At 47.2% G+C, this 26,656-nt stretch overlaps 1 protein-coding gene across 1 annotated transcript in view; it reads right to left on the bottom strand.

Annotated features, from left to right (window-relative positions):
• The window catches only part of ICMT (isoprenylcysteine carboxyl methyltransferase), a 131,372-nt gene that overhangs the window by 84,784 nt on the left and 19,932 nt on the right, over positions 1-26,656 (bottom strand). Inside the window, exon 3 of the mRNA XM_086921719.1 lies at positions 13,413-13,582. Coding sequence (XP_086777845.1) covers positions 13,413-13,582 — 170 coding nt within the window. The remainder of the gene's footprint in view (positions 1-13,412; positions 13,583-26,656) is intronic.

Below are 26,656 nucleotides of genomic sequence, written 5' to 3'. Positions count from 1 at the left end.
GTGAGGGTGAGTGAGGGTGAGGCTGAGGGGTTGAGGGTGAGTGAGGGTGAATGAGAGTGAGGGTGAGGGGTTGAGGGTGAGGGAGTGTGAGGGGTTGAGGGTGAGTGAGGATGAGGTGTTGAGGGTGAGTGAGGATGAGGTGTTGAGGGTGAGTGAGGATGAAGTGTTGAGGGTGAGTGAGGATGAAGTGTTGAGGGTGAGTGAGGGTGAGTGAGGGTGAGTGAGGGTGAGTGAGGGTGAGTGAGGGTGAGTGAGGGTGAGTGAGGGTGGGTGAGGGTGGGTGAGGGTGGGTGAGGGTGGGTGAGGGTGGGTGAGGGTGGGTGAGGGTGGGTGAGGGTGGGTGAGGGTGGGTGAGGGTGAGGGTGAGTGAGGGTGAGGGTGAGTGAGGGGTTGAGGGTGAGTGAGGGTGAGGGGTTGAGGGTGAGTGAGGGTGAGGGTGAGGGGTTGAGGGTGAGTGAGGGTGAGGCTGAGGGGTTGAGGGTGAGTGAGGGTGAGGCTGAGGGGTTGAGGGTGAGTGAGGGTGAGGCTGAGGGGTTGAGGGTGAGGGAGTGTGAGGGGTTGAGGGTGAGTGAGGATGAAGTGTTGAGGGTGAGTGAGGGTGAGTGAGGGTGAGTGAGGGTGAGTGAGGGTGAGTGAGGGTGAGTGAGGATGAAGTGTTGAGGGTGAGTGAGGGTGAGTGAGGGTGAGTGAGGGTGAGTGAGGGTGAGTGAGGGTGAGTGAGGGTGGGTGAGGGTGGGTGAGGGTGGGTGAGGGTGGGTGAGGGTGGGTGAGGGTGGGTGAGGGTGGGTGAGTGAGTGAGTGAGTGAGTGTGAGTGAGTGAGGGTGAGTGAGGGTGAGTGAGTGAGGGTGAGTGAGTGAGGGTGAGTGAGGGTGAGTGAGGGTGAGTGAGGGTGAGTGAGGGTGAGTGAGGGTGAGTGAGGGTGAGTGAGGGTGAGTGAGGGTGAGTGAGGGTGGGTGAGGGTGAGTGAGGGTGAGTGAGGGTGAGTGAGGGTGAGTGAGGGTGAGGGGTTGAGGGTGAGTGAGGGTGAGGGGTTGAGGGTGAGTGAGGGTGACGGTGAGTGAGGGTGAGGGTGAGGGATTGAGGGTGAGGGGTTAAGGGCGAGTGAGGGTGAGGGTGAGTGAGGGTTTTGTATTTACGTGACTTAGATGGCAGCTCTGGTCGTTAGGCCACATCTCTAGAGAGCAGGAGAGTGCAGCAGGGGAGAGAAGCACAGCAATGCAATAGGTCTCGCATTAGGAAAGTTTGAGCTATTGGTATTGTAAAGGACACATTTTTTATTTATGTGCTTGTTTTGAAAATAGCGAATTAATAGCTTTGTTATTTACAATGCCAATAGTTTTATCTTTCGCAAATGTGACACCTATTGTAACACAATATGTGTTGTGAGGGTGGGTGAGGGTGAGGGGTTGAGGGTGAGGGGTTGAGGGTGAGTGAGGGTGAGTGAGGGTGAGTGAGGGTGAGGGGTTGAGGGGGAGGGGTCGAGGGTGAGGGGTCGAGGGTGAGGGGTCGAGGGTGAGTGAGGGTGAGTGAGGGTGAGTGAGGGTGAGTGAGGGTGAGGGGTCGAGGGTGAGGGGTCGAGGGTGAGTGAGGGTGAGTGAGGGTGAGGGGTCGAGGGTGAGGGAGGGTGAGGGGTCGAGGGTGAGTGAGGGTGAGGGGTTGAGGGTGAGTGAGTGTGAGGGGTCGAGGGTGAGTGAGGGTGAGGGGTCGAGGGTGAGTGAGTGTGAGGGGTTGAGGGTGAGGGAGGGTGAGGGGTTGAGGGTGAGTGATGGTGAGGGGTTGAGGGTGAGGGGTTGAGGGTGATTGAGGGTGAGTGAGGGTGAGGCTGAGGGGTTGAGGGTGATTGAGGGTGAGTGAGGGTGAGGCTGAGGGGGTGAGGGTGAGTGAGGGTGAGGCTGAGGGGGTGAGGGTGAGTGAGGGTGAGCGAGGGGTTGAGGGTGAGGGTGAGTGAGGGTGAGCGAGGGGTTGAGGGTGAGGGGTTGAGGGTGAGCGAGGGTGAGGGGTTGAGGGTGAGTGAGGGTGAGTGAGGGTGAGTGAGGGTGAGTGAGGGCGAGTGAGGGCGAGTGAGGGCGAGTGAGGGCGAGTGAGGGCGAGTGAGGGCGAGTGAGGGCGAGTGAGGGCGAGTGAGGGCGAGTGAGGGCGAGTGAGGGCGAGTGAGGGCGAGTGAGGGCGAGTGAGGGCGAGTGAGGGCGAGTGAGGGCGAGTGAGGGCGAGTGAGGGCGAGTGAGGGCGAGTGAGGGCGAGTGAGGGCGAGTGAGGGCGAGTGAGGGCGAGGGAGGGCGAGTGAGGGTGAGTGAGGGTGAGTGAGGGTGAGTGAGGGTGAGTGAGGGTGAGAGAGGGTGAGTGAGGGTGAGGGGTTGAGGGTGAGTGAGGGGTTGAGGGTGAGTGAGGGTGAGTGAGGGTGAGTGAGGGTTGGTGAGGGTTGGTGAGTGAGGGTGAGGGTGAGTGAGGGTGAGTGAGGGTGAGTGAGGGTGAGTGAGGGTGAGTGAGGGTGAGTGAGGGTGAGTGAGGGTGAGTGAGGGTGAGTGAGGGTGAGTGAGGGTGAGTGAGGGTGAGTGAGGGTGAGTGAGGGTGACGGTGAGTGAGGGTGAGGGTGAGGGATTGAGGGTGAGGGGTTAAGGGCGAGTGAGGGTGAGGGTGAGTGAGGGTTTTGTATTTACGTGACTTAGATGGCAGCTCTGGTCGTTAGGCCACATCTCTAGAGAGCAGGAGAGTGCAGCAGGGGAGAGAAGCACAGCAATGCAATAGGTCTCGCATTAGGAAAGTTTGAGCTATTGGTATTGTAAAGGACACATTTTTTATTTATGTGCTTGTTTTGAAAATAGCGAATTAATAGCTTTGTTATTTACAATGCCAATAGTTTTATCTTTCGCAAATGTGACACCTATTGTAACACAATATGTGTTGTGAGGGTGAGTGAGGGTGAGGGTGAGGGGTTGAGGGTGAGGGGTTGAGGGTGAGGGGTTGAGGGTGAGGGGTCGAGGGTGAGTGAGGGTGAGTGAGGGTGAGTGAGGGTGAGTGAGGGTGAGTGAGGGTGAGTGAGGGTGAGTGAGGGTGAGGGGTCGAGGGTGAGGGGTCGAGGGTGAGGGGTCGAGGGTGAGTGAGGGTGAGTGAGGGTGAGTGAGGGTGAGTGAGGGTGAGGGGTCGAGGGTGAGGGAGGGTGAGGGGTCGAGGGTGAGGGGTCGAGGGTGAGTGAGGGTGAGGGGTCGAGGGTGAGTGAGGGTGAGGGGTCGAGGGTGAGGGAGGGTGAGGGGTCGAGGGTGAGGGGTTGAGGGTGAGTGAGGGTGAGGGGTCGAGGGTGAGGGAGGGTGAGGGGTCGAGGGTGAGTGAGTGTGAGGGGTTGAGGGTGAGGGAGGGTGAGGGGTTGAGGGTGAGTGAGGGTGAGGGGTTGAGGGTGAGGGGTTGAGGGTGATTGAGGGTGAGTGAGGGTGAGGCTGAGGGGGTGAGGGTGAGTGAGGCTGAGGCTGAGGGGGTGAGGGTGAGTGAGGGTGAGGCTGAGGGGGTGAGGGTGAGTGAGGGTGAGCGAGGGGTTGAGGGTGAGGGGTTGAGGGTGAGCGAGGGTGAGGGGTTGAGGGTGAGTGAGGGTGAGTGAGGGTGAGTGAGAGTGAGGGTGAGTGAGGGCGAGTGAGGGCGAGTGAGGGTGAGTGAGGGTGAGTGAGGGCGAGTGAGGGCGAGTGAGGGCGAGTGAGGGCGAGTGAGGGCGAGTGAGGGCGAGTGAGGGCGAGTGAGGGCGAGTGAGGGCGAGTGAGGGCGAGTGAGGGCGAGTGAGGGCGAGTGAGGGCGAGTGAGGGCGAGTGAGGGCGAGTGAGGGCGAGTGAGGGTGAGTGAGGGTGAGTGAGGGTGAGTGAGGGTGAGGGGTTGAGGGTGAGTGAGGGTGAGGGTGGGTGAGGGTGAGGGGTTGAGGGTGAGTGAGGGGTTGAGGGTGAGTGAGGGTGAGGGATTGAGGGTGAGGGGTTGAGGGTGAGTGAGGGTGAGGGTGACTGAGGGTGAGGGTGAGGGGTTGAGGGTGAGTGGGGTTGAGGGTGGGTGAGGGTGAGTGAGGATAAGGGGTTGAGGGTGGGTGAGGGTGAGTGAGGGTGAGTGAGGGTGAGGGTGAGTGAGGGTGAGTGAGGGTGAGTGAGGGTGAGTGAGGGTGAGTGAGGGTGAGGGTGAGTGTGAGTGAGGGTGAGTGTGAGTGAGGGTGAGTGTGAGTGAGGGTGAGGGGTTGAGGGTGAGGGGTTGAGGGTGAGGGGTTGAGGGTGAGTGAGGGTGAGTGAGGGTGAGTGAGGGTGAGGGGTTGAGGGTGAGTGAGGGTGAGGGAGTTTAGCGGAGAAGCAAGACGCACTGTTTATTGTAAGCTGCGGAGTGCTAACATTTTACCCCCACCTGCAAGTGCTAGCTCCAAATTAATTTTGAGGAAAGACGCTGCGTCATTTCAACTTTTTTTAAATTAGGAATCCCGACAGAACACATTGACATCGGTGCTGATGATGTAATTAACTGCACGAAGTGTCTGAGCCAAACAGGCTTTTATGTAAGCAAAAGGTAATGAAAAAAAACTCTTACTTAGAGAGTTTTCGCAGTAGGAGACAGAGATTATGGGGGCGGGTTAGACTGCATCTTCTGGTTGCGTGTACTCTTTGCTGCAACAGTACAAAGACAACAGGGACACTTCAAGATAAGGGGCAACAACAGCCAGCAGGCCACTGTGCGTGCTATCACCAAGTAGTAGAATTGGCTGAAGGTGGGCCTGTCTGCTTCTCTGCCTGGATAGGAGCCAGGGGGAGTCGGAGCACAATAACCTGCATGAAGGCCACTGTTCAAAGTATACTTCGAGGCACTGAAAAGCATCCCCGCAGTCAGGAGCGGATCCTGTACCAGAGACACCTAGAAGGAGCATGGCAGCATCGGACCTCAATGTATGTGGCAATATACATCTGCATGCCCGAACCGCAGAGAGCTTCTTGCTCAGACTGCCCAGCGACGGGGAAGCTCTGTTATCTGAAAATACCGGAATGAGATACTCTGGCGAGCACTGAGAGCTGACGACACCCATAGCTTCCACAGTTGTGTGTACAGTTATCTATTGAAGGAAACTATGGAGAGTTTCAAAGCTTTACATCGCGGAATAAAAGGGAGAAGTTAGCCAGCACAGCTCTAACCTGGATAAAACATCTTGTGATCCGTGTGGAAGCGACAGGAATTTCCGAAAGCAAGCTCGAACAGGAGAGTAGGCTATGACGGAATATACTGGAAGCACAAATGGGCAGAGGAACACGAGCTACACGAGTCGAGATAGTGCCGAAAATCAAAAGATGTACCAGATTACTGCAAAAACAAGTATGAAAAGAAGAATATTGAGAAAAGGAGAGGGGAGGACGAAGAGATGGGAAAAGAACGGAGAGAGAGGGATAGAGAGGAGGCGGCGAGGTAGCGAGACTTGGAAGTGTAGTTAGGACACTAATGGGGGTGGGGCAGTGGGGAGATTAACGGAGGGAAGGCAGATAAGGGGAGGGGGAGGAGAAATGCGACACGGCGGGCAGGGGAGGGGGCGGAGCGGGGAGGTGTGAAAGCAGCAGGGGCCTGGAGTGCTGCTGAGGGAACTGATGTGCACGCGCTTTTAAGCTCAATGCGCATGCGCATTGAGCTTAAAAGTCACGGGCACTGCAAGGAATCGCCACGATTCCTTGCAAGTTAGTTTAACTCTGGTTAAAGCCCAATATCCTCGCAAGCTCGATGCGCATGCGCATCGAATAGCGAGACCTAAAAACTCCTGATGTTGAAGTTACCTCTGAGGCTGTTTCCAACACTTCATTGTAATCCCCAGAGTGAATAAAACAAGGTGTATATATGCATCCAATAACAAAATAACTTAACATAACAAAGATGAAGAATAAGCGTCAGCAAGCTAAATAATGCTTTCAAAGATATGTTCATTTTCCAGCTTTCAATTTCAGGTACACTCCTTCAATTTATAAACTTTCGTTTAGCTCAGCCTATGTCAGGAATCCTGGAAAACATTCACAGATACAAATAGTAAGTTTTGAAAATTATGTCAAACATTTTCTTTCAACTAAGATCAAATTATTCTCAGACACTCTGCACTAGAAAAACACTTTTGGCTGAAACAACGGTCATGTCATTTAAGAAAATTTAATGAAGCACGAAAATCCTGTACTTGGGCATTTCCCCTGAAAATAAGTCACTTCTTTACTGGATATTCCTTAACATTAAAACAGAGCAGCAAGGGCATCTCTAACGAGGATCTCTTTTACTCTGAACGAGGAGAAAACTAAAGGGATTTGAATAAAGAAACAATATCTGTGAGAATGCCATTAAGCAAACACGTTGCACATTGATATCTGGTACAACAGTATGGACGTTTTAATGTCAGATTTCATGCAAAAATCTCCGAGCAGCCACTCTGCACATAACACGTTGAAAATATTGCTACTGTGTAGGATTTTATCGGCTTTTCCTTTAGTGGGATGGGCCCTACAGTTTTGCAGGACATTACATCTAGAATTTCCAAACAGCTAGACCTGAGTAAATCCTTACTTTAGTCGCTGTATCGTCTTAGGCTCTTGAAGAGACCTTTCAACTGGTGAGGTTACAATCGGGAAGAAAGAAGGCAAAGAAATGATAAGATTATTATGAAAAGACAAATGTGGGTGTTAAAAGGGTAACATTCTGGAGGGTGTATAACGATGGTAATACACTGTAGGATTAAAAAGGTGCACAGATTTTGGATCCCACTCTTTTCCTGGGTACTAAAAAGGCAATTAACCCGAAAAAGCATTGGAAAAGCCAAAAGGTCTCACATTGGGCCCTCAGTGGCTTTACCAATGCCTTTTGGCTGTACGTCACCTGCATAATGATGTGCAGAATGGCCAAAAGGAGAAAATCGTAAAGGCACAATGATGCAGCAGTGTCATTTTCCAGAAATGTTCCAAGCTTAACGACGTGCAGGAGTGATTACGCTACAACTTACAAAACGATGTGGCTGGAATTATTTTTAATTCAGATGAAGCAGATTCAGTAAATAATAACAAGCATTGGAAATGCAATAGGTCTCGCATTAGGAAAGTTTGAGCAATTGGTATTGTAAATGACACTTTTTTTATTTATGTGTTGGTTTTGAAAATAGCAAAAGTAATAGCTTTGTCAGTTACAATGTCAATAGTTTGAACTTTCGCAAATGTGACACCTATAGCATTTGTAATGTTATGTTATGTTATGTTAATTTTGATTTATATAGCGCCAAATCACCGACAGGTCTCTTAGCGCTTGCTTTGGGAACCCGTCCTGGCTTTCCCTGCGAGATAACCCCTAATGGGCATCCCCAAGGTGAAGACCAGGCATCCCATCGCGGTGGGCCGTAGTGGAGATTAAGCAAGCTATTGCCCAGGGTTGCAGAGTGTGAACCCATGATTCGAGTAGGCACCGAGGCGAGGGTGAGTGAGGGTGAGTGAGGGTGAGTGAGGGTGAGGGTGAGTGAGGGTGAGTGAGGGTGAGGGGTTGAGGGTGAGTGAGGGTGAGGGGTTGAGGGTGAGTGAGGGTGAGGGTGAGTGAGGGTGAGGGATTGAGGGTGAGGGATTGAGGGTGAGGGATTGAGGGTGAGTGAGGGTGAGGGTAAGTGAGGGTGAGTGAGGGTGAGGGGTTGAGGGTGAGTGAGGGAAATATTTTTCTCTCCTCCCCCCCTTCTTCCCTTTTTTCCTACCCTTTCCTTGTTCTCTTTTCCCAACACATTTACATGCATTGTATTGCTTACTCACTTTTGAATTTAATCTATGTGTAATACATTTTGTGATTTCAATAAAATCCTCTTTAAACTAAAAAAAAAAATAGTTTGTGCACAATGGGGACAGAAACTTTCCAAACCCTCGTCTTCTGATCTGCCCCATACTGTGAAAGATCTTAGCTTCATGGTCCATGAACTAATCTCAGTATTAGTCGAGGGGCCATAAGAAGATGCGCTCGAGCTGCAGTTCATTCATGGGAGTCAGAGCTGTATCTGCAGTCCTGGTGCTAGCAAGTTTTACAGGTGCAGTTTAGCTACATTACGAGTCGCTAAAATCATTCAAGCTAAAGTGCCAAAGAACGGCTTTTAGCAGCAGCGTCTTGCCTAGCGCCACCAACGTAAGTCATCATTATTTAAAGCATTAGGACCATACAGTGTGAGATGCATTGAAAAGATAAAGCTGTGTGCGCAATGATGACGGTATTAACAGCGTTGTGGTGGACCGGGCGTCACCTCGCTATTAGTCTCAGTGCCACGAAAAACATGCTTTTTTTATAACGAACTTTATTGAAGATTTCTGCGGCAAATCATATAGAGTCACATTTCAAGAATGTTCGGTGCACATGGGCAATATTACAGCAAGCCCAGTCATTCACATTGCAAAACATCACTGGGTCAAATCGGCAAACCATAGTAGCCACCATGTCCCCCATATTCGGCTACGCTTCTGGGGGCAGCCAAGATGCGCTCAAGCGAAAGTGCAGTCAGAAAGGTGCAAGCTGCACTCGCCATCCTGGCACTGGCAGATATTACCAATTCAGTTTGCCAAAACTATGTCTCATTGAATCATTCAAACTAAAGTGCAAAGGAAATATAGATAAAAGCTGTGCACTCATCAGGCTGCTTTGCATGAAGTGCTCCAACATCATCATTCTGTCTCAGGGCTATAAATAGGAGTAAGTGCACGAAGAGAACCTGCTAGGGTGGAGGGGGGGTAGGGGGGAGCAGGGTATGCATTTATCTTTGTGATTTTCCATTGCGCGAACAGGGCGCCAGAGAGCTTTACAAAACAATCAGCGAACTCAAACCAATGCAATAACAAGAGAAACACCGAGCACGGCGTCAGTGTTGGCATTGCTGGGGGGTAGGGGGTAAGTGGTGATTTAAAAAAAAATGCGACACGGCGGGCAGGGGAGGGGGCGGAGCGGGGAGAGGGAACAGACGAAGGGAAGACAGATAAGGGGAGGGGGAGGAGAAATGCGACACGGCGGGCAGGGGAGGGGAGGGGGCGAGGGGGGAGGAGAAATGCGACGTGCGGATGAGGGAACTGATGTGCACGCGCTTTTAAGCTCAATGCGCATGCGCATTGAGCTTAAAAGTCACGGGCACTGCAAGGAATCGCCACGATTCCTTGCAAGTTGGATAAAGAGTGGATAAGCCCCCATAGTCTCGCTTGCTCGATGCGCATGCGCATCGACAGGCGAGACCTAAAAATGAAATAAAAGTAATACAAAAGAGCTTTTTTCTTTTTTTAAGGCTGATGGTCTGACAGCAATGTGTTGCCTGCCGCCTGCCAAAAAAATGCATTTAAAAAAAAAGGTAAAATACAGAACAAGATGGAACAAAAACAAGAAGAGTCAACGAATAAGATGCAAGCAAATGAGAGAGACAATAAAACTAACCATTGGTAAATAATAAGCGGGATGGAAGCCCACTGTAAGTTCTTGGTAAGCCTACAACAAGTCTTTTTCGTCCAGACAGCTTGCACATAATAAAAATAAGACCGAACAAATACGAAGGATCTCACTTATGCTAGAATGTAGATCACATCATTTTGGGGGACTATATTGAATTAACAAGGCTGGGGGCATTCTAAGAAGATCAATGAACATTTGAACGGCGAATAAGAACAATAAATGCAAGTGACAATACACAATTTTATGCAATTTATACAGATGTTAATACATCGTCTGCACTCAGTTACTGCACGAAGCAAATAAAACGTACACTAAATCATACGATTTTGCAATGCAGCTTAAAGTTGAGGACAGAGGTTGTTATAGGTGTTATTGTACTTAATTTTTTTGTATTTCTTCCAATTAATATCTCTTATAACTCATAAGCATTAACCTCAAGTCTCTGACTTCTAGTGTGACTGAAACTTGATGGAGGGCCCACTCATTCACAAAAGCAACAACAAACCATGTGAGAAATACAAGCACTTTCCATCCAGATGTATGCATGTATGCGTATGTATGTATTTGGATTTATATAGTGCCAACCTAGTATTGACTGACAGAGCACTGTACATTATGTGGTGTGTTGGCACATTTCGTTAAACACACGGTGAAACTCAAGGTGCGGGATTTGAACCGTAGTCTCCAAAGTCAGCTACTTTAGCCACTAGACCACATCAGACTCTACTCGGTGCTCATCTGCTTGTAGAACATCCCCTTAAAAAAGAATTAGCATGGTAATACTCCATAAGTGTAGCCTTTCTTTACTCACTTCAGCTAACAGGAGTCCTGCTTCACACTAAATAGTTTTTCTTTGCTGGAATTACAGAGGTTTTCTAAATTTAATCTAAATCAATGTATATAATATCTCTTCGTGCCGTTTTAGAACATATTTCTATGTAAGATTCAATGATGCTTTATTATGAACACTGTGATCATTTGTTTAATGTTACTTCCTTTGTTGGTCATTCATGTCATGCGACATCATATTAAGAGTCATGATAAAATCTGCTTAACACTACTCACTCCTAAGAGTGCTGTAATCTACAGACCCCTGCATGAGTAAAGAAGCCGCTTCTGGGAATATTGCTGCTTCCAGCATTGTTGAATCATCATGTAGCCTGTAAAAGAATTAGCTTTGTGCTGAAGTGTAAACATAGTTTTGTCGGACACATTTAGCGTGCTCTGCTTCATGGGTGCATGTGAGTGAATGATATGTCTGTTGTTTTGGACCTGGAAAGTCTGTTAGTTAAGGGAAGCCAGCTTGGGCTGCTCTAGCTGGAAACTGTAAACAGAAGATTAAAAACAAGCATTTGCAATGCACTAGGTTTCGCAGTTACCCGAGTTTAAGCTAATAGCATTGTAAATGACAATGCCTTTTATTCATGTTTTTAAAACAAAAATAAAAGGCATTGTTATTTGGAATGTCAAAAGCTAAAACTCGCATAAATGCGAGACCTATTGCATTGCAAATGCTTGTTGTTACTGGGGCCCGGTTTTGCAGCATTGCTGCAATATCGGTCTACTGTAACAAAAAGCAGCAGCAGTGTTTCCCACCATCACCCCCTCCCTCAGGGCGGGTCTGACTTAATTGCTAGGGCTGGGTTGCATTCTCAGTCCGGCGCTGGTGAAAATCCATCAACTAAAGTGAACGAAAGGCAACAAATGAGAAATATTACATACAAATGTTTAAGTGTACACTTGTATCACCAGTATGATTCCAGTTTTGTTTTTGTTGTGTGCACTCGGTCGTGCACGTGATAATGTTGTTGAAAAGCGTAACCCTGAATTGGGGAATGAACCCTGGTCACTGCTGTGTCCCCAGAAGAGGTTCAATTGTTCAATCCTTGGTTTCTACTCAAGAAATCGAGATAGCCATCTGCTATTCGATTGGTTTAAGTCAGTAGTTTTTTACTTTTGCGATTAGAGTGGATATTCACTACAATCTCATATTATTTCAGTATCCAAAAACATGTCTTTACTTTATCCAATGCAATCCATCAGACTTCAAAGGCTACTTTCCCCCGCATCAGATTTGAAAGGAATGCACCCCCCCAGAAATGCATAGAGCTTTTTTTTTCTTTTCTACATGGCTCGTTACACATTTCCTGTCTTTCTCTGGCTCACATTTTACTTTCTTCTCTGACTCATGCTTTTTTCGTCGGATCGTGCATTTCTTTCCCCACTCTTGTCGGCTCGAGCTTTCCCCCTCCCCCACTCTTTCGTCGGCTCGAGTATCCCCTCCCCCACTCTTTCGTCAGCTCGTGCTCCCCCCACTCTCTCGGTGCATTTTTCCCCCACGCCACACACTGCTGCACGCCACACACTGCTGCACGCCACACACTGCTGCACGCCACACACTGCTGCACGCCACACACTGCTGCACGCCACACACTGCTGCACGCCACACACTGCTGCACGCTGCTGCATTACTCACACTGCTGGATGCTGCACACTGCTGCACAACACAAATGCTGACCGCCGCACACTGCTGCACGCCGCACACTGCTGCACGCCGCACACTGCTGCACGCCGGACACTGCTGCACGCTGGACACTGCTGCACGCTGCACAATGCTGCTGCACGCTGTTGCTGCACGCTGCTGCACACTGCTTAACGCCACACAACACCACCACATCACTCTAGGACACCACCACATCACTCTAGGGCACCACCCCATCACTCAGGGGCACCACCCCATCACTCAGGGGCACCACCCCATCACTCAGGGGCACCACCCCATCACTCAGGGGCACCACCCCATCACTCAGGGGCACCACCCCATCACTCAGGGGCACCACCCCATCACTCAGGGACACCACCCCATCACTCAGGGACACCACCCCATCACTCTGGGACACCACCCCATCACTCTGGGACACCACCACATCACTCTAATACACCACCACATCACTCAGCCCAACCACATCATCACTCAGCACCACAACAGCATCCCTCAGCACCACAACAGCACTGTCCTTGCTTGCTACCAACAAGCATTGCCATAACCAATAGGACTCGCATTAGGATAGTGTAAGCTATTGGCTTTGTGACTAACAATGCTATTAATTTATATATTTTAAAAAACACATATTTAAAAAAATTGTCATTTACAATACCAATAGCTCACACTTTCCTAATGCGAGACCTATTGCATTGCAAATGCTTGTTTTAATGTTTTGCCATTGTTGAGAATAGTAAACCAGCAGTTTCAGCACAACATTGGACAATTGTGTCTAACTTATTTGGATGCAAGAAGAAGTTCTGATTAATCTTGCATTGTTCAATGCTGTCACTTCTTTCTTTGCTCCCACTGTCAGTGTAAAGGATGAGATAAGCAATGTGCAGGTGCAATGGGACGATTATTTTGTTCAAAGGCCTAGTAGGGCCGACCATCAAAATAGCCCATTTCACAACTTCACTTTTTAAAGCAGGTTCTGTAATTCTGAAAGTTGTATATGCACTAGTAATAAGAGCATTTACTAATATGTGACTGCTACTTCTATACTTTTATGCTGGTATTTGGCCTAGTTAATTTATTAGCTTTAGCAGCATCAAAATTCGATAACCTGTGGAGAAGTTTTTGTACACTGAGTCATAACTCATGGATAAGAAGCAGACTCTACTGGCTCTCAGTATGTGTAAAAATGAAATTTAAATCCTGGTGTTTAACCCATATGGCTTCCCAAGTGTTGGCACAGAATACCTCCAGAAAGATAAGATATCCACAGACTAAGACCTGCTAGTGACCTCAACATTTCAGAAAAACATTTTAATAAAAGGGACATTGCATCAAGAGGCTCTTCATATACAGCCCTCTACCAGAGAGGACGTGTTCAGGTATCCTTGACTTTTTCTACACCTCACACATATGAGCACTCTATAAATAGTCAGATTGATATGGATTCAAGGAATTTTAATTAGCTTCTACATAAAAAATTTTATTTGGATGATTTACCTGGGTAAATGAACTTCTCCACTGTGAACTCCAACCATGAAGATATAGCAGCTAATGAGTATTCCATACTGTGATTCAGCAGAAAGGAGTCCAGGGACAAGCTTTTGGGGTTTGTGATTGCTGTAATCAAATACTCGGAGTAGTGGAAAAACGATAGCGAACAAACATACCTACAGGCGAGATCAAATAAAATACCAAATCACCAATATGAAAAATATAATAACCAGCAGTAGCACACATTTTTTCGTGCCTGTTATCATTGTATTTAAAATAGGATTGTGGCAAATTAGCTCTCAGACACGCTGTACACAGCAGAAAATTGCCAATCACTGACCTCCCTTTCCATCCCCTTACAAACATACATTTACAATACAAATTGAAAAAAAAGAAAAACGAAACAAAAATTCAATCTTTGATTAGATAATTTCTTTCAGCTAAACTCAGGGAAAAGAGAGATCATTCTGTTTGAGAAGGCCCAAACCCTTTGGTGTCCAGATTGGCAGCCGCCAGAGTTAGGCAGGGCCCCTATCGCTAGCAACGTAGTAAAAGAAAATATAGGGGGTCAAGATAGATCAGGAATTTAAAATGAAAGAGCAAGTTCTTTTTACTACAGGCGCCTGTTTCCACATACTACACTTACTCAGGATGACCTTGATTCAGGCTCTTGTTGAAAGTCAGCTGGACTAGAGCAATGAGCTATTGGCTCTGCCAATGAGTCGCTATTGTCGAAATTGCAGGGCGTGCTAAATACAGCAGCACAGGTTATTTGTAATTGGCTGCCTAGAACGGCCTCCGATCCCATTCTAAAATCGGTTTACTGTTTGCCAGTAGATCAAAGGATAACATTCAATATGTGCTGCTTAATCTACAAAGCCTGCCTGGGCAAAGGTACTGAGTATCTATGTCAGAAGTTCAACCGGTATCACCTTGCTAGGAATCTGCGTTCCAGTGAGAAAGAGCTACTGTCAGTCCCTCGTAGTCGTTGATCTAGATACAGCGGAAGGTCTTTTTCTGATTTGGCCCCCACCCTCTGGAACAAACTGCCAATTTCTGTCAGAACTTGTCCGGACTATAACAACACGTTTAGGAAAGCACTAAAAATGGCATTGTTTGTCTTATCCTACATTTCCATACTGACGGTGGTCCAAGATCCTCCAGTTGGAGCGATTCTTGCGCCATACCAAATTAAATCATTAATTCAAGTCCAGATTTGAGTACAGCGGTTTTCATATAAACTTAGGCTAGTTTGCTTGAAAACAACTGCTCCAGTACATTTACATATAAAGCATAGGCCAAAATCCTAATAAATTGCCCTCACTCATAAGTGCCATGAATAACATTAATCCAATGATGATAATCTGCATCACTCTGACCAAGGAATAAACACTGTGACGGCTTCGGTATAAACAAACACTCTCAGCAAGTTTCAACGCAATGCTATCTCTGGTCTTAACCCTTTGAGTGCTCATGACGAGGTCAGCGCGTCATGAGCTCCGGCGCTCCGGTGCTCATGACGAGCTGAGCTAGCCATGACCTCGCCCATTCTGTGGAACGCTCGCACGCTGGGCTGATTCCCCTGCTGTGCTGAACGTTCCATTGGAACGGGTGTGGCCCCCCACCCCGGCCCCAGCACATCGGGGGAAACAGACCGGCACGGAAGGGGTTAATGTAGCATCACATACTTGCATGAAATTTCTATTTTAGGTGATTTTTATAAGCTAAATGGAGTGATTGCTTTCCACACAATCGAAATGGTTTGTTGTTAAATCTCGTCTCTATAAGAGAGTGTTCAGGAATAAAATCAGATTCATTGGCAGTAGAACACGGTACCAGGTATGCCAAATGAAACATTGTGCAGATGCCCTTTCTTGTTTTTATGAGCATGTGACTTACAAGAAATTGTCAAAAGCTATAAAAGTGGGGGTCTCATCAGAAATGTCAGAAAGGTGCCCTACAAAGAGGTTTTATGTACCTCACTAGGGCGTCCGAAAAGAAAAAGTTACTTGCTTTTGCTAATGCACCGCAGAGTCTTCGCCTTTTGAATATACCCATAGGCCAGACTGGATTCGGAGTATTTTCTCAGCAATTCCCTTGCAAGTGAGTAGGTGAAGTTGTGCGGCTCTAGGTCAGGTCCATCCCTCCATATAAGTGACATCACATATCCTACAAATAGGGACTGCCCCATGTGAAAGGGTGTGACAACCTTCGGTTCGGAAGGCAGCTTTTGTTCGAAGAACCAGTATGTACAGAAAAAAGTTGGTCAACATCTGCAGGACCTGCGGGACCGACAGGACTTGCAATTCAATTATGCAACAAGCTGGTGTAATTTCAATGAAGAATCCTTTCTTTAAAGTCAGGAAACATAGGGAACAACTGTTAATCAGCTCAAATGGGGGCCCACATGAGAAAGGTGAGAAGGAAATTAAGGTCCTACTGAGGCATCAGAAATGGTGTAGGCGAGAACATATGGATCAATCCTTTCAAGAAACGCATTACAACAGGTGATCCAATAGCGGAAGAGATTCGAAAACTACACTGGCTGCCAGAGTGCAGTTCCTTGCTGCTGGTCAGGGTTCCAACAGGGCAATCCTTATTGTAGTTTCAGGCAGGAATCTCAGTTGCTGAGCAGCTCTTCCATTTTTTATTCAGTGCTCCTTGGTGGCAAGCAGGGAGGCACCCTTCATTAATGGCATACAGGGTGCCACCCAGAAGTAGGACCGCTTCCTCCAAAGTGTGGCATATGCTTGTCCCGTAAAATCATACTCCTTTAAAATCCAAAATGAAGGAACTCTCTCCTGGAGGTTAAGATCTAGCTAAGCCAACCCACTGGCATGGCTAAGTTTCCCCAACACTCTTCTTCCAGTCCCTCTACTAATTCAATTACTGGAGCTCCTGTCTGGCTGGGGGTGCAAAATGCGGGTGTTAGCATGTGCCCTGTGCTCTGTTTAAAATGTATATGGTAGTTGTAGGAAAGTAGGATATGCTTCTTATTGTTTACCCACACTTTTTGTGGTGTATCACTGTTTTTGGCCTAGTCTGACTGGGATCCTGCTATCCAGGACCCCAGTCTATGTGCTTTCTCCCTTAAATTGCAATGTATGTACTTTAGTTACACTCCAGATTGGATACTGGGGTGCACTTATCATTATCTAGTATATGGTACACCATTACCCCAGGGCATGGGTACCCCAGGGGCCTCCCATGGGCTGCAGCATGTATTATGCCACCCCTGAGGCCATCTAAACGGACACAATAGGCCTGCTACTGCAGATTGTGTAAGATAGTGCTTGCACCACTTACGGAGATATAGGTTCACTATATCTATACTTAAATACCTATTAGTCTTCCCTATGGCAGGCCTTAACAATCCTGAAGGCAGGGTGCTGGGTTTTACGCAATAGGGTGACCCTGCATGAGCAGAGCCCCTCTGCAACCTTCGGAAACCATTCTCCGGGGTTGTCTGATGCAGTCAGACATATATGTTTAAGTGCATTATAACCTCCTTCGCGCTAGGACCTGAATTCACCAGACCCGGACTTCGGTCACCCTTCAACATAGAAATACAGCCATTTAGTACAGGGGTACTGACCAGGGACCTTCACCCCCATGGACCTACTGGTGGTCCCCTCTTTCAGAGGTTAATACCGCAGTATCACGTCCTGACTCGGACGCATAGACGTCACTGACGCTACTCAGCTTTCCTGGCGAGTCACAAACAGGTTGAACTTTGGCCTTCATACGGCATCTCCTGCGTCCCGACACGGATGTGTCCTTATCGCTGATGCACTTCAGCCCTCTTGGCAACATTTCTGCAACTCCATTTAGCCCTGAAGAAGCCGGTGTGTGGGCGAAATGCTTTAGCTGTTCAGCTGTAAAAACCAAAGCACAACTGTAATAAGGAAACGCAAAGACTACAAGCAACAACGTCTACTTGTATATTCTTTCCAATCTGTGAACACTGTTCTTCCTATTTGCTCTGAATTATTGTTGCCCCTCATATCACCCTGGTGCATGCTTTATAACCTCGCGGAAAATGTTAACTTTAAAATGGCTGCTTAGAAACATGTTGTGTTTGGTGTCAAACACCTTGGAATCATACCTCCACAAAAGTAACTGGTGTGGGAGGTATGATTCCACCCTTCTGGAACCACTACTGTGGGTCACCGGTCTACCCTGTACCAGCTTTCTCGACCAGGGCAGCACAAAATGGATACTGCCAGCCACAGAGATGATTCTGCTCTCCTGCTGCGGAGCCAAGCTCGAGCAGAGGAAGGCATGACAATAGGCATCCTGTCACCTGACCACCTCCCAGACAGGGTTTTGTGTATTGGGGCTGGGTGGGTGCACTCAGAGTGCCAGAGAGTTTGCACTGGGGGCACATTCGGTGTCCCTGTGCATAGTCCAGTTCAAAACAGTTCTGAGAGCCATCGGCTCCTGCTCAGGCGCAAACCTGGACAAAGGACATGGGTGTAGCCACCCCTCGGTCCTGCCCCTCCACTAGGAGGGTCCACAGAATCTTTCCAACCCCTTCCCATGGGTATAAAGTTGGTTACCCGACTACATGGCTTTAGATTTTACCTGGACAAGATTTTGCTAAGAAGAAACCAAGTATTTCAACTGCCTGGACGAATCTGGATGACTGAATAATCTCCCTTGGAGTAAAGGAGTTACTCCCCTGCAAAAGCAGGCACTTAAACGCATCTGACCGGTTTGCTTCTCCTAAGGACTCCGAAGATTTCAGCAACACATGAGGTGGGTTCCCGAAGGTCCCAGAGGTTGATCTGCGCTCTCAGCGATTCCGACACCAGTATCCCTTGTGTGGACCATGCAACCCAAAACCCTGTGCAGTGCGTACATTTGCAGTTGCATAGGCTTGTCGACGATTCCCGAGCTTGTGCATTGGACACCGTGTAGTCCTGACCCCGAGCAGAATTTGCACCAAAGATTTCCAACCTCCACTCTCCGAGTGTCCTGTGGGCTGGTCCATTGCAAACTTGCTTGAGGTCTCCTCACCATCCCTGGCCCATTGGCCTGTGGGTCCTGGCGACAGTCACCTTGTTTGTTCTTGGGCTTACCTGGTTGCTCCAGACGCGCCGACTCTCCATTACTTGGAGAGTCCCGAGCACATTGCTGGTCCACTCCGTAACCTGTTTCCTCTGACTGTGTGGGTTGTATTTGCCAATGCTTGTTGGTGCTCCAGCTGGACATCGACCCCTCAGCACTGGACATCCTTCATGGGACAGCTCACCTCCAGATTCTGGTTGTCCTCGATGTCTCCTGAGTGGAGAAGTGTGGCTCAATGCTTAGAGCGGCAGACCTTGATGCAGAACGCTGGCCAGGGACCAGGGTTCGATTCCCGCCTCGGCGGGTTTCGGGCTTAAATTCCTCTGAACGGATATTCTCGCCTCAGTGCCGATTCTAAGCATGGGTCCCACGCTGCAACTCTGGGCAATAGCTTGCTTAGTCTCCACAAAGGCCCCCTGATACACAAGGGATGCCTGGTTTCACCATGGGATGCCCAGGAGTGGACACCCCACAAGGAAAAGCCAGGAGGGGTTCCCTTGTGGTAGGAGTACAAGCGCCGGGATGCCTCCGGGTCACTGTTCGCGCTATACAAATACGCCACATTTACACATTTACATCCTGGTCCCTGTGGCTTTGGAGTCAAGCAACCCTCCTTTGCACCTGAAGCACCCGACATCGGAGGGCGTTCGACCACCGAGCCCCTGCTCATCTGAAGTGACCCAGACTATCCCCTCTGCTCTTAGGTTCCTCTCACCTTGAATCCAGGCTTGGATTCCACCGGACACTCTTCGCCTTCCTGGCAGCAGTAATTCTTTGCAGCTCTCCATTGAAACGGCAAATGTTTCTGACACCACTTGACCCCTAAGCACCCGGCTCCTCTGGGATAGGTAACGCGGGTACCTCAGTACTCATTTGTGGGTTGGTCCAAGAACCTCCTATGTTCCAAAGGGTTTGCTTGAAGTCCTCGTAGAAGTGTCCTTAAACTTTAAATTTGTAACCGCGACTTTCCCATAGAGTTGTAGGGAGCACGCAGTCGTGTTTCCACACTGCACCCGTCCTCCGTGGGTTCCCTTGTCACTCCTCTGGGTGGTTACTTGGGGTCCCAGCAATTCTAAATGCTCTAAGCACTGTGTCTAGTCAAGTCATCGTTGCTATACCATTTTTTTAGTATATGGTTCGGTCTCCCCCTGGAACCCACTGTGTATTGTGCTATTTACGAATGTTCTATTGATTCAGTATTGTGTGCTTTGTGCCCTAGCCTCACAGACAAGTAGGGCGGTTACATTAACCACTTGTGTGCTTCGGATGGCCCCTTGCCGTCTGACGTTAAGGTGGGCATGTGCCGATGACAGCCGGGGGTCGTCTGAATCCCGCCCACTCAAAACCCCTGCACAGTGCGAAAATTCATGCAGCGCGGAAGGGGTTAATAAATACATAACTTTATATACACACTGTGTGGTTCTCCTTTCATTTAGCTATTTAGGAGGAACTTACACAGGGCATTAGCTACCACTCCGAGGTGTATAAGAGGAGTTAAACAGGCTAGAAAGGAATATATGGAGACTATCAGATGAAGGAAGAACGAACTCCTGAGGGAACGATGGGACAAATTGTCCGAGGCTGCCAGTTTGAAAAATGGTAACATCTTTTGGGTGGCGGTCAGGGAAGTCCGTTCTATGGGCCAGTCTCTGACGCCGATCAGCTGCAACATCGCTAGTGACGCATGGGTTGATCATTTTTCAGCTATTTATTCCACTCCATCTCCATGCGAATCAACCTTCAATCTAGGTAGCCCAGTACCCATAGAAATAAGCATTCCAGAAGTAGTGGAAGCGATTAATCAGAGTTTAGGCAATAAAGCGCCGGGCCCTGATGGGCTCCCTATCGATTTAATTAAGTGGAACCCGGCCTTCTGGGCCCCGCTGCTCTTGAATATTTTTGATAATCTGACTTTGGCAAAAATACCTGAGACTTGGGCAAGTGGTATAATAGTCCCGATTTTTCAAAGGGAGATAGATCTCTTCCGTGCAACTATCAACCTATCTCCCTAATAGATAATGCCCTTAAAATCATAGGAAGAGTCCTGTACAATAAAATTGTGGATTGGACAGAAGCAAATGACATCCTGGACCCATGTCAGTTGGGCTTCAGGGGTAAGGTAAGAACCACGGAACAATGCCTTAACCTAAACTTAATCGTTGGTAAATATGCTATTGCAAAGAGGTCCCCTATTTACATGGCTTTTATGGATTTGTCCACAGCCTTTGACCTAGTAAATAGGCCAAGGCTGTGGGCAATCTTTTTGGCTGGTGGGTTGGACGAAACACTAGTAACTTTTTTTTAGCATATTTACATTGAGACCTCAAGGCCCAAGTAAGGATTGGGACGGGAGGAGAGGTCTCGGGTCCATTGATATTGGCAGGGGGTCAGACAAGGATGCGTGTTGGCCCCCCTGCTTTTTATCATATATATCAATGGGCTCAATACCTCTTTGAAAACGGCTACTCAAGATGTCCCATATATTAACAAAGAGCCCATTCCCTGTGCTTGTTTATGCAGACGATGCGGTTCTTATAGGCCGTACTCCAAACTCATTGCGTCTTCTTGTCCAAAATTTTTTATAATTATATGAAAAAGTTAGACCTGCGTGTAAATTTTAAGAAATCCTTTCTGATGAGTAGTGGCCCGGGGAAGCGTGAAATAGGCCCAATCACAATAGATGGACAAAAATTGACTTCGGTAAGATCTTTCGTTTATTTAGGATTGGCCTTTGCTGCCAACGGCTCCTGCAGTGAGCATTTAGCTCACGCCAGGAGCAAGTTCTCAAAGGCCATCTCAATTTTAACCCCTTCGATGCTGGTGACGGAACCATTCCGTCATCAGACACGGTTGAGCTGTGCTGATGACGGAAGGGTTCCGTCATGACCACACCCATTATCATTGGGGCCCAGCACAGGGGGAAAATAGCAATAGCAGCGATGAGGTTAAGTCTGCCTCGTCCTAAGACCACGGGTGCTCTTTTAGCAGTACAGAAAATATATAAACTTCAGTGCACTCCGGTGGCCACATATGGCGCCGAGATCTGGGGAACGGTCCATTGCTCAGTCATCCAGCAGGAAGAAAACAGGTTTTGCAGAAAATTACTGAGCACCCCAATTTCTACCCCCAATATACATGTCACAATTAGCTCAACATTAATTTTATAACTGATTTTATTCAGGCACGACCGGCACTTATGTGGGTATAAGTGTGGAAGAACGAAGCGGCATCCTTGACACAGCTGATTATCAAGGACTGCTTACATTGTGACAAGGGCTTAGAAATTCCATGGCTAAGAGGTGTGCTGAGTAGCTTATGCAGTATTAACAGAGAAAATGTCTTCCGGGATCCAATACTAGCAGCTTTAATTGCAAAAAAGGAACTGCAGAATGCTTTGTATTCCCTATATAATAATGAGCTGGAGCTGGTAGAGTCCAGGAAATCAACTGTGCGTAAAAACATGGCTATTGAACAGTATTGTTATCCGCTTCACATGTATCTGACTTTACCAATGAGCCGCTGGGAAATGAGCCTATTGTTTCGACTAAGAGCTGGTACAATCTGATTCGCACTTTGCTTCCCACTTGGTTATAGCCCAAATCTTAATTCTAACTTGTGTTCTTGTGATGGGAGGAGTGCGCAAACTATTATGCACTTTATATTTTTCTGTAAACATCACAGCAAATACTCCAAGCAGTTTTTATATCCATATTTTAACAAAAGAAGACAAATTACTCTGGAGGTAGCATACTGATCAATACTAGATTTAGAAGAAGATGTTGAACTAATCTTCCGCACTGGCACTTTTCTCAAAACCGCAAAAAGGGCGCGGAGATCTATGATGGACCCCATACCCTGTATGCCATAATTTGTGAATTGTTTTAATATTTGTGTATATTAACATGATGGTCACTTTTGCACAAGGCACTTTGGATATTTGTATATTTAATTTTAATCTTTTGTATTAACTACTGTGATGAATTTTGTGTTTCTTGTGCTTTTATGGGTACTATTGTATCCGAATAAAGTTGAACTGAACTGATATTCTGGTAAAACAAGCTGCTTTACATTCCTTCAAGATTAAGCCTGAAGGTTGCTCTCCATTGCTACCACTAGGATACCTTTCAGTAAGGTTATCTTTGACCTCATACATCATAAGGGTCGTGTGGACTGGTGCAGGGTGCCCACTTTAATTAGTGGGCAGCATATACCAGGTCACCTTCTCACAGTAGTTAAGTGTAAGTACAATTGGTATGACAACCTACCTGTAAGCCCCTAGTATAGGCTATGTGGGTTTAGAGTCCCTGCAGTTTTAATGCACTTGGGTGTGCACTGCTGTGTTGCCTGCTTTCATTTTAAAAGTCAATGATATGCTAATTTGACTTTGGAATTAAAACGTACTTCCAAAGTCTTAAACTAATTTAGTTGCCCCAGGGGTAGGGTGCCTTGTAAGAAGGGACATTTTATAAGATGTTTTATATACTGCTGATGGAAAAACTGCCGATTTCGATTTCCCCATTGTAGCGCATTAACTCCATAGGCTAACATGGGAATACTTTAATAAAGTATAAATATTGATAGAAGCCAGCTAAAAATATACCTCGAAAGTATTGCAAATTATAGAATACATCGAACAACTTGCCAAGGTTAGACTCCCTGAAAGCAACAGGTTATAAGAGCTTCACATGCATCATCTCCAGCAAGAAGAAACCAGCTGACTTTATAGGATCTGACCAGGTGCATGGTGAGAGACGTAGTCCCAACATCCCAAGGAGCAACTCAGAGCTTCTGGAACATTGGACTGGTGTCGTGGAAACTTTGGAATCTCAAAAGTACTTTTTCGAAGAAGATCCAGAAGTTTGGCAAATTTTTTGTAAAAAGCTCCGTAAAGAGACCAACCCGTCAACGACAGTCAAGCTGGGGACAATGAACCGCGCGGAGATTCAGATTTGCGCCATTAAAGCTCCAGAGCTTTGTGTTGTTGCTAAGACTTCTAGGAGTTGACCGAGGCATGAAACTTTCACTTTGTCTCCATGTCAAGCAGGACCAGATGTCCCAAAGTGGCGTTTTTGGCTTTTAGACACTAGAAACTGTTTATTCTTTAAAAATTAATATCTCCTTTTCCCTGCATTGGATTTTTATCATTTTAGTGTAATTTTAATCTTAATTTTTTTTCCTATTTTTATAAATTGGTGAAGAATTTTCATTGAGCTTTGTGTCCTATTTATTTAATATATTGGTGTTTTTAAATGTTTTATACACCTGTCTCACAAGTTACGACTGCATGCTCGTAGCCAGTTATCAAGGGTTGAACAAAGGGAATAATTTATTGAGACCTTGACTGGACCTTATATTGTGATTGTGGCCTTATTACTAGTGGTAGGTCCCTACCTACACAAACTAATAAACCACATTCCAACAAAAACCATACAACAAACTTTTCCCAGCATCGCGCTGGGAAAGTCCTGCATATACAACTTTGGTGGAGGAAAGCCCAACTGTTAGTAGGACATTAAGTACTTTATAAAGAAGAATAAAAGCAGGCAACTATTGCCGCTCAATCTCCCCATTGATGAAAGAGGACTTACGCCACACCTATGAGAGCAGTTGCCATTTGTGGCCCACTAGGCAACAATGGCTGAATTAATCAACCCTGGCGTTCAAAGACCCTGCCAGAGGTTCATCCAATCAAGGAGATGATTTGACTCAGCCCTTTCAAAGGGCACAGAGCCTACTGGCACAGGAGCCTCGACAGTACTCCGTCCTGTGTGGTGCAGTATCACATAGCAGTAGTGTTGTCTGTGAGAACCTGCAGCCGTTTCCCCTTGATGGACAGGAGAAATGCTTTCAGTGCAAGCGTATTGCCTGCAACTCCGACAAGTTGATGTGGAGAGGAGCTTCCACTTAACACTAGAGTACTGTGATCTTTACCTCCCTTAATGGCCTCCGTAGCCCAGCACAATGCATCCGCAATGACCGTTAGCTCGAGGTATGGTAATGAGAGGGCTTTGCCACTGGTACGGTTTTGGATTTTCTGAACCTGCCTGCAGAAAAGAACTTCGCGGATTAACAATTTAGAGACAGACCTTGTGAGTGAGAACGCGTCCAGACCGTGTTCTGCATCAGAGTTGCACTTTGTAGCCCTAAATGGCCTTCGGGTTCATCTTCATACAGAACGCCAAACAATGTTTTGGAGTTCATGCACTAGAGAGAAACCTCATGGGGGTCCGCCATCAACATCCGTTTGAGGCAATCCTTACAGGGTTTGAAACTTGCAATTTTCAGAGGAGACATCTCCCTTGCACACTGGAAAAAGTGTTCTGAAAATGTCAAGCAGGCCTGGCAGAATTTGAGGACGCGAGCTGTGGATCTGCATCAGAAGGCACGGAAAGGACAAAACTGACATCCTAATAAGTTGCCTGCACTGATGAATACCATTAATCCAGTAACCAATTATGCTAATCTGTATCACTCTGAACAAGGAATAAACGGACATAAGTGCCTGGAGGTGGAGACTATATTGAGGCCCTGACATCACTATAGGGGCAGAACGGATCCAGCATGGAGCCACATGACTACTTACCGATGAGCGAGGGAAATTACTGAGAAAAATCTGCAGATTCAAGCATGGACCTATTCATAAGGTGAGTAATCTGCAGATAGATGTATCCATCAGAAATAGAGCAGCAGAAACATTGTTGAATATCCAGAAACACAGTATGTCTACTATTTCAAAGTTTAGGGTCTTTAAATGTACATTTACATTGGGCAACAATTTCAGTATGTCCTGGAAGCCGAAGTATGATGTTTGAGAAGGACTTCAGGTTTTGTGCATTTATGTATATTCCCATTAATGGACCTATATCCTAACTATTCAACACAAGCTAACCTTTCACATGACAAAATTAGGGAAGATGGATATTGCAGCTCTTATGCTAAAGCAAAGATGAGTTGGTGACTATGTAGAATGGTCCAGGATTTAATCTGGAACCAGACATCACCTTATACCTAAAATCTGTTAAACAAGCAATGTCATTGCCAAAAGGTCTGTGATTAAAATGCAAAATCAAGCATGCAAATACTTCTAGCTGTAACTGCCAAAACACACAGACACACACACACACACACACACACACACACCTTAACCAAACGTGACACGACACCCAGCATTAATGGCTGAACAAAAATGCACACCAGCCACTTTTCTTGATTTTATTTCCTTTACAGCACAATGAATAGTGTGTGTTGTGGAGAACTCGGGGTTTAGCCCTACAGCTAAAGTGATCAATAGCCAGACCCTAAAAAGTACCATGCACCACACTACCTAGTTTCATGGCTGCTAAAACAATCAGCATTTTGCACATCGAGGAAGTGTGTATTAGGAGGACAGCTAACCTATTAATAGAAACTAGTGCATCAATTCAACCAGCAGTTTTTTTAAAGTTCCAAATCAACAGAATTGCTTGCAGACGACAGCTGTCTGGCTGTTTCACATGTTAGCTGGTGGTGCCCACTATGTCTTTACAAAAGATATGCAACTTTTTCACTAGGGCAGTAATATGTCCATTATAAATTTAAACCTTTTTAAGAGGGCTGCACACACACACAACTGATCCTGCAAGAAATGGTACTATGCAGCTTCTTCTGACATGCAAATTGTAAGTGGGAAATCCAAACATTAGAATCGCAAATTTTGGACTGCTACATGTTTCTGTCAGGACTGTCGGAGTTCGCGAGCACAAACGGAGACGGAGGACTATAAAAACACTCTGACTCCGTACTAGACCGCTTCGCTTGCCAGCGTCTAGGTCTTCACCTCACTTCCAGGTCACTTGTGGAACGTCTGGTTCGCCTTCGGGCTCTCTGTTCCTGAAACCGCTGCGGGCTGCATACCTCTTGGCTCTCGGGTCTCCTTGTTCCGGTTCCTGCTCGATGTCGCGGCTCTAGACATTCGCCTCCCTCTGAGCCTGTTCCTGTTTGAGGCTGCGCTGTTTGTTGGCGTCCTCATTTCACTTGTGCATTCTCAGAGGTTGTGATTGGCTGGGCGTTGGTTCCCCGCAGTCCTGGGGCAAAGTGAATCCTTGGTAGGTGCATTCCCTTGTGTCTTGGATTTTCAAAGTCTCCGCTCTCCCTTTTTGCATGGAGACAGTTCCTATGGGCATATTCTCTCGGTGCCATTG

Source organism: Lissotriton vulgaris, chromosome 5 (assembly GCF_964263255.1).
Source record: "Lissotriton vulgaris chromosome 5, aLisVul1.2, whole genome shotgun sequence".
NCBI classification, from domain to species: Eukaryota; Metazoa; Chordata; class Amphibia; order Caudata; family Salamandridae; genus Lissotriton; species Lissotriton vulgaris.
The sequence above is the reverse complement of the archived record's forward strand: the minus strand, read 5'-3'. Positions and strand labels throughout refer to the sequence as shown.